The sequence below is a fragment of the Ursus americanus genome, chromosome X, assembly GCF_024610735.1.
Source record: "Ursus americanus isolate L20-20 chromosome X, mUrsAme1.1.p, whole genome shotgun sequence".
Classification (NCBI taxonomy): domain Eukaryota; kingdom Metazoa; phylum Chordata; class Mammalia; order Carnivora; family Ursidae; genus Ursus; species Ursus americanus.
In genome coordinates this window covers 86063154-86077143 of record NC_142164.1, presented here as the reverse complement: position 1 = coordinate 86077143, position 13990 = coordinate 86063154, and the positions used below count along the sequence as shown (strand labels likewise).

The window sequence follows — 13990 nt, the reverse complement described above, 5'->3', positions numbered from 1 at the left end:
TTAAGAGGAAACCTAATGATCTTTCAGTCAGTAGCAACTTAGAGGGAACTTTAGACACTTGGGGGAGGATTTGAACGTAAAATGAATTTAAAACATTAAAAAAAAAGGAGGTGAATGAAGTGGAATTTTTTTAATGAAAGGGCTATGTGATTTGCAATAAAACAAGTAATTGTGTATTCAGATTATATAGCAGTCAGCTACAGAAGCAATTTGGAAAGATATTAAGGTAATTCCATACAGATGTAGAAAAACATGGAACTGAAGGCAAGCTAGTCTATATTAATGAAAAATATAAATTTTATAATGTTTTCAATGAGAACCTGTGTAATGAGTTGAGTTACTTACAGGTTGTTTAGTCAGCTTTCTGGGCTTGCTATGTGAAGTCACTGTAGCCATCGGTGAGGAATTGTGGTGAATGTGTTAGGCATGGCCCCAAAACTCATGGAGTTAGTATTCTTCTAGCAGGAGAGACTGACATTATGTACATAATTCCATAATGCTGCTAGAGTGACTGTAACAGGGATCTTCACCTGAGCGTAAGGAAAGATGCAGCCATCTTTAAACATAAACCAAGGACTTAGTGCATCAACTAAAAACGAGGCACAGAGGATGCGAGGAGATAGGGAAGGGTGGATGGTTTGGGGGACAAGGTATCTTCCAAGAATGCCACAAAGTGTATGAGGGAGAGAGAGAGGAAAGATGGATGGTGTAGAAGGAAGCGTCTTCCAGAAATGAGCCATGGTATTTGGGGATAGACAGGAAGGGAGGATGATGTGGGAATATGAAATCTACAAGGAATGTGCGACAGTGGATTGGGGGAGACCAGATGGATGGATAGTATGGAGATGACATGTTCCATAGCAGATGGGGAGAGACAGAAAGGGTGGATGGTGTGGGGGAATGGTATCTTCAAGGAATGAACCACAGTGGAAAAGGATGGTATTGTCCACGGATGAGCCACAGTGTATGCCAGTAGACAAAGAGCCTGGATGGTGTGTGTGGGGGGAAGGTATCTTCCAAGAATGACCCAACTGATAAGGGAGAGAGTAAGAATGAAATATGTGAGGGGATGGCATCTTCTAGGTATGAAACACAGTGGACTGGGGGAGACAAGAATGGATGTTTGGTGGGATGGTATCTTCCACGAGTGAGCTTAATCCATGGAGTGAGACAGGAAAGGTTGATGGGGTGGGGGAATGGTATCTTCCAGGAATGAGCCACTATGGATGGGGGAGACAGGAAAGCTGGATGGTATGGAGGTGGTATGTTCCAGGAATGAGGCACAGTGGATGGTGTGTAGAAATGGTATTTTCCAGGGATGAGCCATTTGATGGGGGAGACAAAAAGAGTGGAATATGTGAGAGGGTGGTATCTTCCAGGAATGAGCCACTTGGATGCGGGGGTGGGAGATAGGAAAGCTGGATCATATGGGTTGATGGTATCTTCCAGGAAGGCGCCAAATGAATGGGGACAAAGAAAGAGAGGATGATGTGGGAGGATGGTATCTCCTAAGAATGAACCACAGTGGAGGGGGGCAATAGGAAGGCTGGATGGTGTGAGGCAATGGTAACTCCCAGGAATGAGCCACATGGATGGGGGGAGAAAGGAAGGATGGATGGTGTGGGTATATTTTATCTTCCAGGAATGAGTGACATGGATAGGGGGGACAGGAAAGGAGGATTGTGTGGGGTGATGGTCTCTTCCAGGAAGGAGCCAGTGCAAGTGGGTAGGCTGGAAGAGTTGATGGTGTGACCAAATGGAACGAGCCACAGTGGATGGGGGAGGAAGAGAAGATGGTGTGGGAAGATGGTATCTTCTAGGAATAGGCCATGGTGGATGGTGGGTGGGGGAAGATGACAGTAAAGATGATTGGATGGTGGGATGGCATCTTCCAGGAATAGCCATTGTCTATGGAGGTAGATAGGAAGATTGGATGGTGTTGAGAGGTGGTATTTTCCAGGAATGAGCCATAGTGGATTGGGGGAGATAGGGAAGAGAGGATGGTATGAAAAGATGGTATCACCGAGGAACGAGCTACAGTGACTGTGGGGTGGGGGGAGTCAGGAAGGCTAGATAATGTGGAAGCAAGGTGTCTTCCAGGAATGAGCGTCAGTGGATAAGAGAGACAGGAAGGATACATAGTGTGGGGGGGAACGGTATCTTCCAGGAATGAGCCAGTTGACTGGGAAGACTGAAAGGATGGTTGGTGCGGTGGGTAGTATCTTCCAGGAATGCACCAATTGATGGGGGGTATAGGAAGAGTAGAAACAGTTGAGGGGTGAGGGGATGGTATCTTCTAGGAATGAACCACTGTAGGGGGAGAGAGGAGGGATGGATGGCTAGAGGGGAAATTTATCTTCCAGGAAGGAACAGTAATGATGGAGATGGGGGAGGGGTACTGGGAGACTGGATGATATGGTGACAACTGTCATCTGGGAAACAACACAGTGATTGTGGGAGACCTGAGGGAAGATAGAGGTTGGAGGATGGTATCTTCCAGGAATGAGCCACAGTGTACGGGGGAGAGGGGAGACAGGATGGTTGGTGGTGGCTGAGAGGATGATATTTTCCAGGAATGAGCCACAGGTTATGGGGGAGACATGAAGGTTGGATTGGTATCTTCTAGGAATGAGCCATATAAATGGAGGAAGACAGGAAGAGTGGGTAGTGAGGGTGGATGGTATCTTCCAGGAATGAACCACATGGATAGGGGGAGTCAGCAGAGATGGATGTGGTGGGGAATGTTATCTTCCAGGAATGAGCCATAATCCATGGGGGTAGACAGGAAGGATGTAGGTATGTGTTGGGGCGGAGGGGGGGCAGTGACATCTTCCAGGAATGAGCCACAGTAAATGTGGGAGATGAGAAAGCGCTGATGGTATGGGAGAATGGTATCTACCAGGAATGAGCCTTGGTGGCTGGAGAGGAGAGAGGAAGAGGATGAGATGGAACCACCCAGGAATGAGCTACAGTGACTGTGGGGGGAAATAGGAAGGGTAGATCATGTGGGAGCATAGTGTCTTCCAGAAACGAGCCTCCGTGGGTAGGAGACACAGGAAGGATGGATGGTGCAGGGGGATGATATGTTCCAGAAGTAAACAATAATGGATGGCAGGGGAGAGGGTGAGTGGATGGTGTGGTAAGATGGTATCTTCTAGGAATGAGCCATTATGGATGGGGGAGGCAGGAATGTTGGATGGTGTGGAAAGATGGTATGTTCCAGGAATGAGCCATAGTAGAATGGGGGGAGACTAGAGGTGTGGCTGGTGTGTTGGGAAGGTTGCTCCCACAAATGAGCTACATGGGTGGGGTAGATGGGGGAGAGTAGACGGTGTGGGAGGATAGTATCTTCCATGAATGAACCACAGCGCATGGGGGTAGACAGTAAAGATACGTGGTTTGGTGAGGTGGTATCTTCCAGGAATGAGCCATAGTAGATGTTGGGGAATAGGAAGGGTGGATGGCCTGTTGCGTGATGGTATCTTCCAGGAAGGAACCACAGTGACTCAGGTATGTGGTGGTGGGGGGAGCTACAGGAAGGATACATGGTCTAGGGGATGGTATTTTCTGGCAATGAGCTACAGTGATGGTGGATAGGAGACAAGAATAGGGATGATATTGGAGGCATGGTATCTTCCAGGAAGGAGCCATAGTGGTTGGAGGAGACAGGAAAAGTGGATGGTGTGAGGGGATGGTACCATCCAGGAATGAGCCACAGTGACTGTGGGAGGAGACAGGAAGGGTGAATGATACGACAGTTAGGTAACTTCCAGGGATGAGGTGCGGGGCATGAGTGTAGACAGCATAGGGGAGTGATGTTGAGGGATGGTATCTCAGGAATGAGGAAGGTTTAAGGGAGATACAAAGAGTGAAGGTTGGTAGGGGAATGGTGTCTTCCAGGAATGAGCCACTGTGGATGGGGGAGACCACAGAGAGGGATGGGCTGTGATGGGTGGTATCTTCCAGGAGTGAGCCACCGCGAATGCTGGGAGATAGGACCGGTGGGTGGTATGGGGGGTATCATGTTCCCTGTAGTGAGAACAGGAAGCAGCTCTTGAAGGCCCGAGATGGGGAGATGGGCATGTTTTAACAATATGACAGTGTACCTGGTATGACTCTAAGGGTGCCACGAGAAAGCGATGTAATCAGAGGGCGGAGAGCTGGTTGAGAGGCTGATGGTGGAAGACAGAGCGGCCATGGTCAAGATTTTTGCCTTTTGCCATGAATGCCATTGCAGGGTTTTATGAAGAGCGGTTTGGTTTGGTTTGGTTTTGCGTTGTCCAAAGACGTCATTGGCTGTAATGTGGCAAAGGATCAAAAGGGGCTGAGTCATAAACCAGGTTGGGGGGGGGGGGCACGACCGTTGTGGTGCACTGGAGCAGGGTGGGGGCAGTGGGGGTGGAGAAGAGAGGACGGTTGTCCAAATAAACGAGAACTGTATCTTTAGCCATCCCTCACCAGCATCTTGACCCTCGCAGACGGTACCAGAATGTATATATTCGGGGCGAACCCATACCTGCCTCAAAACAAAGGGAAAGGTGGTGTTTCACCAGGAATTAAAATACGCATTCCTTCAGAGGCTGAGCCCGTGAGGGTTGGTTGGTTTGTTGGTTTTTTCCCTCAAAGCAGCGCGAATGCTTTTGAAGCACACTGAATCGTGTTTTACAAAGTTGCTGTGCTGTGAAGCGTGTACGCGTCTATGCCTGACTGTCGCCTTTGTCACGTGACCAGGACTGCTAGGCGGTTTGCATCGCTCTTCGTGAACATCAACGTGACCTCTGAGCCCCACGAGGTGTCGGCGCTGTGGTTCTTGTGGTACGTGAAGCAGTGCGGAGGCACCACTCGGATATTCTCTGTCACCAACGGGGGCCAGGTACGGAGTGCCCGTTCTCAGCCTGTAACTTCATCTGTGGTGCTGCCCTCACCCTGAAAGCCAGCTTCATGGCCGCTTCCGTGTCTGGAAACGTGGGTGGATTTGAGACACGACTTTTTGAAATGATTTCAACAAACGTGCCCCAAACCACAAGCTCCCCTTTCCTTTTCTCGTTCCTGGAGATCCGTTCACAGCTCAAGAATGTTTTGTTTGGAGCGAATTGGGTTTTGGGAATTCGGGTCCCTCCTTTTTTGGGAGGTAGGTAAAGTTAGTCTCTCTCTGTGGGAGGAGCTAAATGACGACGCTCAGCTAATTCTCAAAAACTTCTAGAACTGGTAAAACGATGGTACTTCAAGTCCTCTCTGTTGCGGCCAGGCTGTGTCCCACAGTGCAAAGTGTAGTGTCTTTCTCCACTAAGTGAAGAATTCCTCTCCTCAGGCGACCTCCAGAACTCCCTAAGTTGGTCTTGTGGCCCCAAGAGGTGTCGGCCCCTTGACCCGTAGCCTTAGGAAATGCGGGACAGTTGCATCTTGGAAGTATCTTTATACTTAGAAATTCCACATTGCTTCGTTTGGCCTGTATTTTACTTGCCGAGCTATGGTGACCGATATTTGATATTTATAGCCCCTGTTGCCCGCCTTCTCCTACAGGAACGGAAATTTGTGGGTGGATCGGGTCAAGTGAGTGAACGGATAATGGACCGCCTCGGGGACAGAGTGAAGCTGAGGCGTCCTGTCACCTTTGTGGACCAGTCAGGTGACAACATCATCATCGAGACACTGAATCATGAACTTTATGAGGTAATGCAGCCGAGGCCCAAGGAGCGTATATTGAATAGGCTTCGTGTCTTCTGCAGCTTCTAACCAAATATAATCCAAGCAGCGGTGTGATTAACGTTGGTGTGTCTCCAACTCCGTCTTCCAAATTACCATTTTGAGTTGACCTGCCTTGTTCTGTCGTGCTGCCTCACAGTGGCCTCATTTTGTATGTGGTGACTGCTCGGGGTCATTCTAAATGATAAATGTGGTGTCTCTCCCCCTCTGTGAAGACCGAGACTCACACGTTTGAGGTGGTATTTTTGTGTCTGTGTCTTTTAGTGCAGATACGTAATTAGTGCCATCCCGCCAACTTTGACTGCCAAGATACACTTCAACCCCGAGCTTCCACCCGAGAGAAACCAATTAATCCAACGTCTTCCGATGGGGGCCATCATAAAGTGCATGATGTATTACAAGGACGCCTTTTGGAAGAAGAAGGGTAGGCTGCGCTTACGCACGTGTAAATTGTGTTAAGTGAAGGGACCCCACTCTCTTTAGGGACCTTCTAGTAGACCCCGAACAGAAAAAAGATGACAAAGATCAGTATTTTTAAGTTGGCAGAGAAAGGATCAGAAATGTCAGTCTGTCCATCTCTTCACAGCCCCTGGTGTGGCACAAAGTGACCCCAAGAGCACTTGCTGTCAGTGAAAGGGAAGGGAGAGTTCCCACTGAGTGGAGGGGGCACCGTTGCCCTGGTTCCTGGCGTATGTCCTGCCCCTTACTCTAAATGAGACAGGGACCCAAGGGGTCCAGTGCGAAGAGTGTCGCTCTGAAATCCCGCAGTCCTGGGCTTCACTTGCTTACTGGCTGAGCGGCCTTGGCTGCGACACTTGACCTCTCAGCATCGGTCTCCTTGCGTCAAATGGCGACAGGGAGACCTACTGTCAGGATGTACACAATTAGCCCAGGCAGGGCCTGGGTGGATATGGTGACTACGGTTTCGTAACCCTGCCCCTCCTCAAAGGATTCCTTCCTCCTGCTTCTCCCCTGGGCTCCCGGGGTGATTCCCTCCGACGCAAGGCAATTCCTCTCTTCCCCCATGTATTGCAGGGCTCTAGGGCCATGGTAGTTTGAGCCCTGCATTGGTCCTATGTGACCTTTATGTAAAGGTCATTGAGATGGGTCGTTTTCCATGTGTCTGGGTCAGCAGACATCCTTGTGTAGTTAATGTGCGTATTTAATAAGGAGATATCTTCTAGGGTTGGGGCAAAGACTATTTGAGATTTGCCTTCCTCTTAGCAAAAAAGTTTTATATATAGCACACACACATACATACAACTTTTTTGCTAGGCAAATCTCACATATAAGTATATATTTATTTTACATATGTATATAATGCTTTCCCTAAGTTTTTGATGACGTCAGTGTCAATCTCCTATTAATTTTCTCCTTGTTAAGATTATTGTGGTTGTATGATCATCGAAGATGAGGAAGCTCCAATTTCAATAACCCTGGACGACACCAAGCCAGATGGATCGCTGCCCGCTATCATGGGGTAAGTTAGAGCTCGATGCTCTGCATTTTCTTAGTCGCGTTCATGTCTAGGTGTGGATGTGGCCAGAGCCTATGGAATCAAGCTCAGGCCATCATAAATAACCCTGTGGAAATATATCCTTTTCCATGTTTTAAAATATTAATGTTTTGTATGTGGCACGAAACTCCAGGAAACTTTACGAAAACTGAACACTGTTTTGAACTTGTGCCCATTTCTCTCTTTCCCCCACGGAACTATTGAGGACAGAGCGAAGGAAGCAGCTAGACAGACAGGCGGTGTGGTAGACAGCCCCGCCCAGGGGCAGAATGTCCACACTCACCTAGAATGAGAATTGACTGTTTAATTCTGTAAAACCGTTCAGAGCTAGCGTTTCTGGGCTGTAGGCTTTTCTCCATTCCAGACATCACTACACCGCAAACTCGAATACACTAATCATCACCCAGCGATAGGAGACCAACGACCAGTGAGGAGGGGCCTTTTAGGCAGAGCCGGGCCTTGAGTGGATGTCCCTCGTTGTGATGGATCGCGCCGCAGCTGTCCTTCACTAGGGATGGTCCAGGGTTTGGTTCTGTGTCCGGAAGAGGAGAGCTCTCCCTTCTCCTCCCAGCCCCCCCAGGGGTCCAGACAACCAAGCAGTGCTTTCACAGAGGAATTGCTAGGGAGTGCCTCCGCCTTCCCAAGTGCCCTGGCTTTGACCCTTCCCCAAAGCTCCACAGATAAAAAGGCTGTTGATTCTACCACATGACAACAGAAGAGCGCAGGGTCTGTAACAGCCAAGTGACTTCAGACACTGGCGGTTTTCCCCTTCCCCCTTGGGAGAGTGGAGCTCACGCACATTGCATCAGTGAGGGGAAATTACAAAACCAGAAGCAGACCCATGACCCGGGACTTAGCAGTCAGTGCCACTGGACTGGCCACGAGACATTTTGTAACCACGTCTCTGGCTGCAAAATATCAGACCTAGCACTGGCCTCCCTGGGAAGGGCGGGGGCTCACGGCGTCGTGAGCAGAGGAACAGCGCATATGCTCTTCATCTCCAACCGCACTGGGCAAGAAGGGACACGGATCGTGTGGGCAGTTTGCCATCACCTTCTGAGTGCCAGAGTAAAGACCCTCAAGACCAGTCCAACTGTGGATGGAAGGACACCGATGTTCTTCTTGCCCTGGGGGTTAGATATTGTGGGAATTGCCTTTCTGGGCTTTCTCGGGCTTTATTAGTCAGGACACGTATGGCAGAGGTTTTCCAGATGGGAATGGGGTTATTTAGGCAGTTCCTAAAAAGTGATACTCTAATCTGTTTTATCTGGACAGTTGCTTACGCCCTGCCCTGCTCTGGGACACTGCATGGTCTCCACCCTGCTCTTTGCTCTGGGCCATGAAAGCCTTAACGACGGGGGTGGTAATTGTCCAGCGCTGTATTTGTGATGACTCGTACCTTTTGGCAAGTAGAAAGGACCTTGTACTTTAGAGCCGTGAAACGTCCCCAACCCAAAGCCAGCGTGTTTAATTTCCTCAATAAAACCGCAAAGCAAGTTGAAGAATAGTTGTCTGTAGTTAGAGCTGGATCAAAGGGGTTGTTTCATTCTCGATTTGAGATTTGGCAGGAATGGCCACCGAGAACTGCCCTTTAGGAAAGGAGCTTTAAGAAGCACCCAAGATCGAAATCATTTAATGTTTCATCTGATATCGGTGATGTTCACTGAGGGCCTGTCTAAGCCTCAGATAATTGATTCCTGCATAAACTTAAAATTTAACCAGAATCATTACTAGCAAGCCACAACGTAACAGTGTTAAATCAAGCAAAAGTAGGACTGTACCCCATCAAGTTCACTATTCAGATTTCTTCGGTAGTCACAGATTCCTCCGAAGTAGTAGTCTCTGGATTAACGCAAATACCTTGCTTCCCAGAATGATCTCGAATAACAGACAGCTCTAAAGGAATTGCCAATCAAATTGAGGAACAGTTTAACTTAGGGGTGAGGGAGAGGACGAATTGTCTGTTGGGCTCTTGCATTCTCAGTCCCGTTCTGCTTGTCTTTTTGGTCTAGAACAAAAGAAATAGAAGTGTAAAATTTTTTTTACAGATAAACTATAACTGAGTTTCACTGAGTTACTGAATTTGGGGACTGTGCTAGGCCAGTTTCCCGGAAGCCAACTAGGAGATGGAGATTTAGGTGCAGGGGTTCATTAGGGTGTACGCCGGGGTCACTGCCTGTGGGGAAGGGAAGGAATCAGGATTGGGGAGAGAGAGAGGTTGGGCTCCAGTGTTGTCCCAGCGGAGGGCTCAGCCATCACATAAGGAGCTCTGGAACTGGGATGGCCCTTTAGAGGTGTCATGCCCTGAGGTGAGGGAGTGGACTTTGGTACTCACCGTATCCCAGAGCCGATCATTCTGGGGCGGGGCGGGACCTTGAGCCGGGCAGCCCTCTGCTACAGAATGCCGTCACTGGGGGGGAAGGGTGCAGCCCTGAGCTCAGGGTAATGACTGCTTGGTCCTGAAGAGGGATCTGGGGGGCCCACCATGGCATCCACTACAACTACTTACTTTGATTTGGATTTCCAGCTTTTGCTAAGTATTTGGCAGAAGGCAACTGTCAATTACCAGGATATCATTTAACGCGTTCAACTAACATTTGATTTGTCACTCCATGCCAAGAACCGTGCTGAAATTTGGGGGCAAAACACTGGTAGGAGGCGGCCAGTTACATAGGGGTCTGCAGCCTAGATGGGTTCTGGACACAGGCAGACGGAAGGCAGCCTGGCGTTTGCTCTAATGGAGGGAAGTAATGGGAGTGCGGGGGAGAGTTCCTGAATGCTGAGTGGGCGGAGCCAGGAACATTTCCCAAAGAGGAGGCAGCTCTTTCTCTCACCTAATCGTTCAAATGTAACCTCTCTCTGCAGCTTCATACTTGCCCGAAAAGCAGACCGACTTGCCAAGCTCCATAAGGAAATAAGGTACGAAGCGACGTCTGAAACACATAGAAAAGCTGAGCTTTATATTGTGCTTCTTACACTAACAACAGTATAATGGCGTCGTGAGAAACACCACGATTCACTAATAGTCTTAAGATCCCAATACATCCACCTTTTTGTCACCATGGCAACCTTTGTGTTACAAGTCCCCTCGACTCAGTGCTTGCCTGTATGCATAAATTAATTTAGGTTTACATATTCGGGTTTATCGTACAGTGGTTGAGAGGTAGGGTTTCCCTGTGGGGTAGATGGAGAAAAATTAGAGGAAATGTTAATGGTGCAGAAAGCTTTAGAGGCTGAGTCCTGATCGCCTTGCGAGACCATTATCCCTTTTGCAAGGTTCTCCAACGTGTGCTTTTTCTGAAGAGCAAAGCCATACGTGTGGGTTTCAACCTCTTGCCACTTGTGTACGTGGAAGTGTTCCCCTTTGATTTTCTAGGACACAGCTCTGACGTTCCCTTCTCCTGGTAACCTCCTAGTATAAAACAATCATTTTAGTACAGTGGCTTTTTTTTCTTCCTTTCTCCCTTTCTCTTTCTGCCTTGTATTTGTTTTGTTTTGTTTTGCCTTGGAATCCTTTCCTTTGTTCAGAGAAAATCAAACCAGGAACTCTTAACCTGGAAGCAGTCGTTTGGCTATTGGGGGCGGGATGCCTCTGGGAATTTCTGGACTTCCCTTCCGGAGGGTAGCCCTAAATCCTTTGTTAGCTTTTGAAGAGGACCAGGACGCACACAGACATGCACTTCTCTCTGCCTTTAATTAAACAATAAATCCGCAAGCAGCTCTTGCTTTGAGAGTGACTTTGATGGCTTTGGCAGTCAGGCTGCAGAAGTTCCCACGTTTGCGCATGAAATTGTTTCTTTGAGCTACTCCGAGGTCTGATTTCGGGAAGGGAACTCTTTGTCCGTCTCCTTACTCAAAAGGGAATCATGGAAAACTACATCAAAAACTAAGGATGTACTGTATGGTGACTAACATAACATAATAAAAAATTATTATTTAAAAAAAAAAAAAGAATTTGGGGTCTGGTGACAGGGAATGGTTTGCCCAGGTCTCCACAGCTAGCTTGTGACAAAGTCAGGAATAGGATTCAATGCAAACTTGTTTTTCATGACGCCACACTAAGCTTGACATTTTCTTTTGGATTTCCTGCTTTCCCTCTTTATTAATAGTAAAATAAATACCAGCCTGGATGTAGACATTTGGTTATGATTCCACATGGTGGCTGAACTTCTCAAAAGTTTTTATAAGGCAAAACCCTTAGAACTCCGAGTGTGTCTTTGACCGGAGCGAGATTCCCAGAACTGACCGCGTCAGCATCTGCCAGAGAATCTTTGGAAAATACTTTTTTTTTCTAAGGCCCATAGATTATGATTTGGTAGGTTAGGGGTGGGGCGTGAGTATTTTGTATTTTTTTTTTAAGATTTTATTTATTTATTCAATAGAGATAGAGACAGCCAGCGAGAGAGGGAACACAAGCAGGGGGAGTGGGAGAGGAAGAAGCAGGCTCATAGCGGAGGAGCCTGATGTGGGGCTCGATCCCAGAACGCCGGGATCACGCCCTGAGCCAAAGGCAGACGCTTAACTGCTGTGCCATCCAGGTGCCCCAGTATTTTGTATTTTTTAACAAGCTTTTCAAATGATAATGAGGGGCGGCCAGATTTAGACACCAGTGAGTAAGCACAACTACGCGAGATCTGCACAGTGATCTCTTTTGGCCATCACTGAAAATATGTTCTATTATTTTTAGAGCCCAACTAACCAATCACTGCATTGCTCTAACAGTTTTGACTTACATAACTTTTCCAAAAATTACATTTTCAGGGAGGAAGGGATGGGGGGGGAAGGTACTTTCCTGATGGATTTGTATGAACTCATCCTTGACTCCTCTAATAATTATAAAATACAGTAAATAATGACTTCCATTTCTATTATAAGTGGCTTATTGTCCATGCATGAAAAATTAACTGCAAGGTAGGTTGATTGGATTTTAGATTTCATTCTGTTTTAATAAAGATTTTATCACATGTCCCGAAAATAAGCTAAGCATCATTTAAACCTTCAGAATAATGATCGTCCATACTTTTGTTTTCTGATTGACTCTCAAATGTTGGAATTTCCCTTGTAACACTCACTGGGAATAGGTAAGAATCTGTCATCTCATCATAGAATAGGAAAGAGGCTACCATACTATGCTGAGGATAAATTTTGATTCAGTACATTTTTTTAAGGTTTTACTTATTTATTTGACACACAGAGAGAGAGAGGGAGAGAGCACAAGCAGGGGGGAGCGACAGGCAGAGGAGAAGCAGGCTCCCCGCTGAGCAGGAAGCCTGATGTGGGGCTCGATCCTGGGACCCCGGGATCATGACCTGAGCCGAAGGCAGATGCTTAACCCACTGAGTCACCCAGGCGCCCCAATTCAGTACATTTTTATTGAGCTTCAGCCTCCTCATCTTTGACATAAGGGGCTTGGATTGGGCAGAGAGAGACAGTGGCAGACAGTAGTCTGGAAACTTCTTCCATTTCTGCCTTTCCTTTATGGTTATTGAATCTGCGGTAGCAGCACCTCCTTCAAGGAAACCAAACTTTTCCTGTTTGTACTGGAACTTATAGAGCCACCTGATGTTCTAGGACATCACCTCAGGAGTGGCCTTTTGTCTTGTTTCTGAAAACTGTCCGTGGGAACATAGTGACAGTAAGCCGCCATGTTTATGATTTCACCTCCTCTTCCTGACTTAACACTGTATCTCCATGAAATGGAAGTTCTGGGAGTTATATAAGTGGCCTAAATGTGAGCATTTGGACAAATTTATAAGGTTAGATTTTGTCCCCCATTGTTCAGAGAAATTGATGATGTGTTTTAAAAATGTTTTCTAATGTAATTGGCAACATAAAATCATCATTTAAAAAAACCACTCTTTCTTTTATTACTATTAAGTATCACTGTCCCTCCCTTCCTTTCCCCCTCCTGTCATTTTTGGCCATTTGTCTCTTTACCTTTCAATACTTGTCTTTCAGATTTGAGGTAAACCCTGCACTCCATTTTTTAGCAATTTTTTTCCAGTCGCTCATTAGCACATAACAAATATTTTGGAGCAGTTTCAATGTTTAAACTATATAAAAACTAAAGAAGGTAAATACCAAAGTATATAACTGGCTCAGCATGAACCTGTTCAAACAAATCCTGAAATTGAACCATTTATTTCAAAAAGGGATGATTTTAGTAAATTAGCACTTTTTAATTTCCCCAAGAGGGGTTGTGAGTTTAAAAATACCTGTTTCAAGAAGCGCTTAAATCAATGAAGCTACTGATTTTTTTTTAAGACCTACCACGTGTCATGTGCTGTGATAGTCATTTACATAATGAATTAGGAGGGTAGCCAAAGATTGAGGTAACATCGTGTAGCACATCCCTTGGAAGTACCGTGTCTACAGACCATTCTGTCACGTGCCCGATGACTAGAGTCGCACGACCATAGGCCTCTCATGGTGTGGGATATTTTATGTTACACTTAAAAGATTAAATGAGCTTCAGATGTTCATAGATCTTTAGAACATAAGTGGAGGATAGTTAAAAGACGCTGTCATATGAACTCTGGACTTCTAAAAGGGATTATTCTAGAGTTCTACGTGTTCCAGAAAAGTGACTTAGCATCATTTCCTAAACGGACCGCGCTTAATCGAATCTTATTTTCCCCATTTGAATCCTGAATAGATATGCTATCGGGTAGTAAAAGAGGCAAAAACGTAAAAGGGAAATTCTGTTGCGTCTTCAAATCAAATGACCGCATTGAGGCACAGAGGGCTGACCTGAGTGCAGAGATTCAT

The 13990-nt window shown here is 46.7% G+C and overlaps 1 protein-coding gene across 1 annotated transcript in view; it reads left to right on the top strand.

The window, feature by feature from the left end:
• Window positions 1-13990, top strand: part of LOC123786638 (uncharacterized) — a 69226-nt gene that overhangs the window by 48024 nt on the left and 7212 nt on the right. Inside the window, exons 6-10 of the mRNA XM_045788947.2 lie at window positions 4732-4873; window positions 5524-5673; window positions 5971-6130; window positions 7090-7186; window positions 10088-10141. Of these exons, the coding sequence (XP_045644903.2) occupies window positions 4732-4873; window positions 5524-5673; window positions 5971-6130; window positions 7090-7186; window positions 10088-10141 (603 nt within the window). The remainder of the gene's footprint in view (window positions 1-4731; window positions 4874-5523; window positions 5674-5970; window positions 6131-7089; window positions 7187-10087; window positions 10142-13990) is intronic.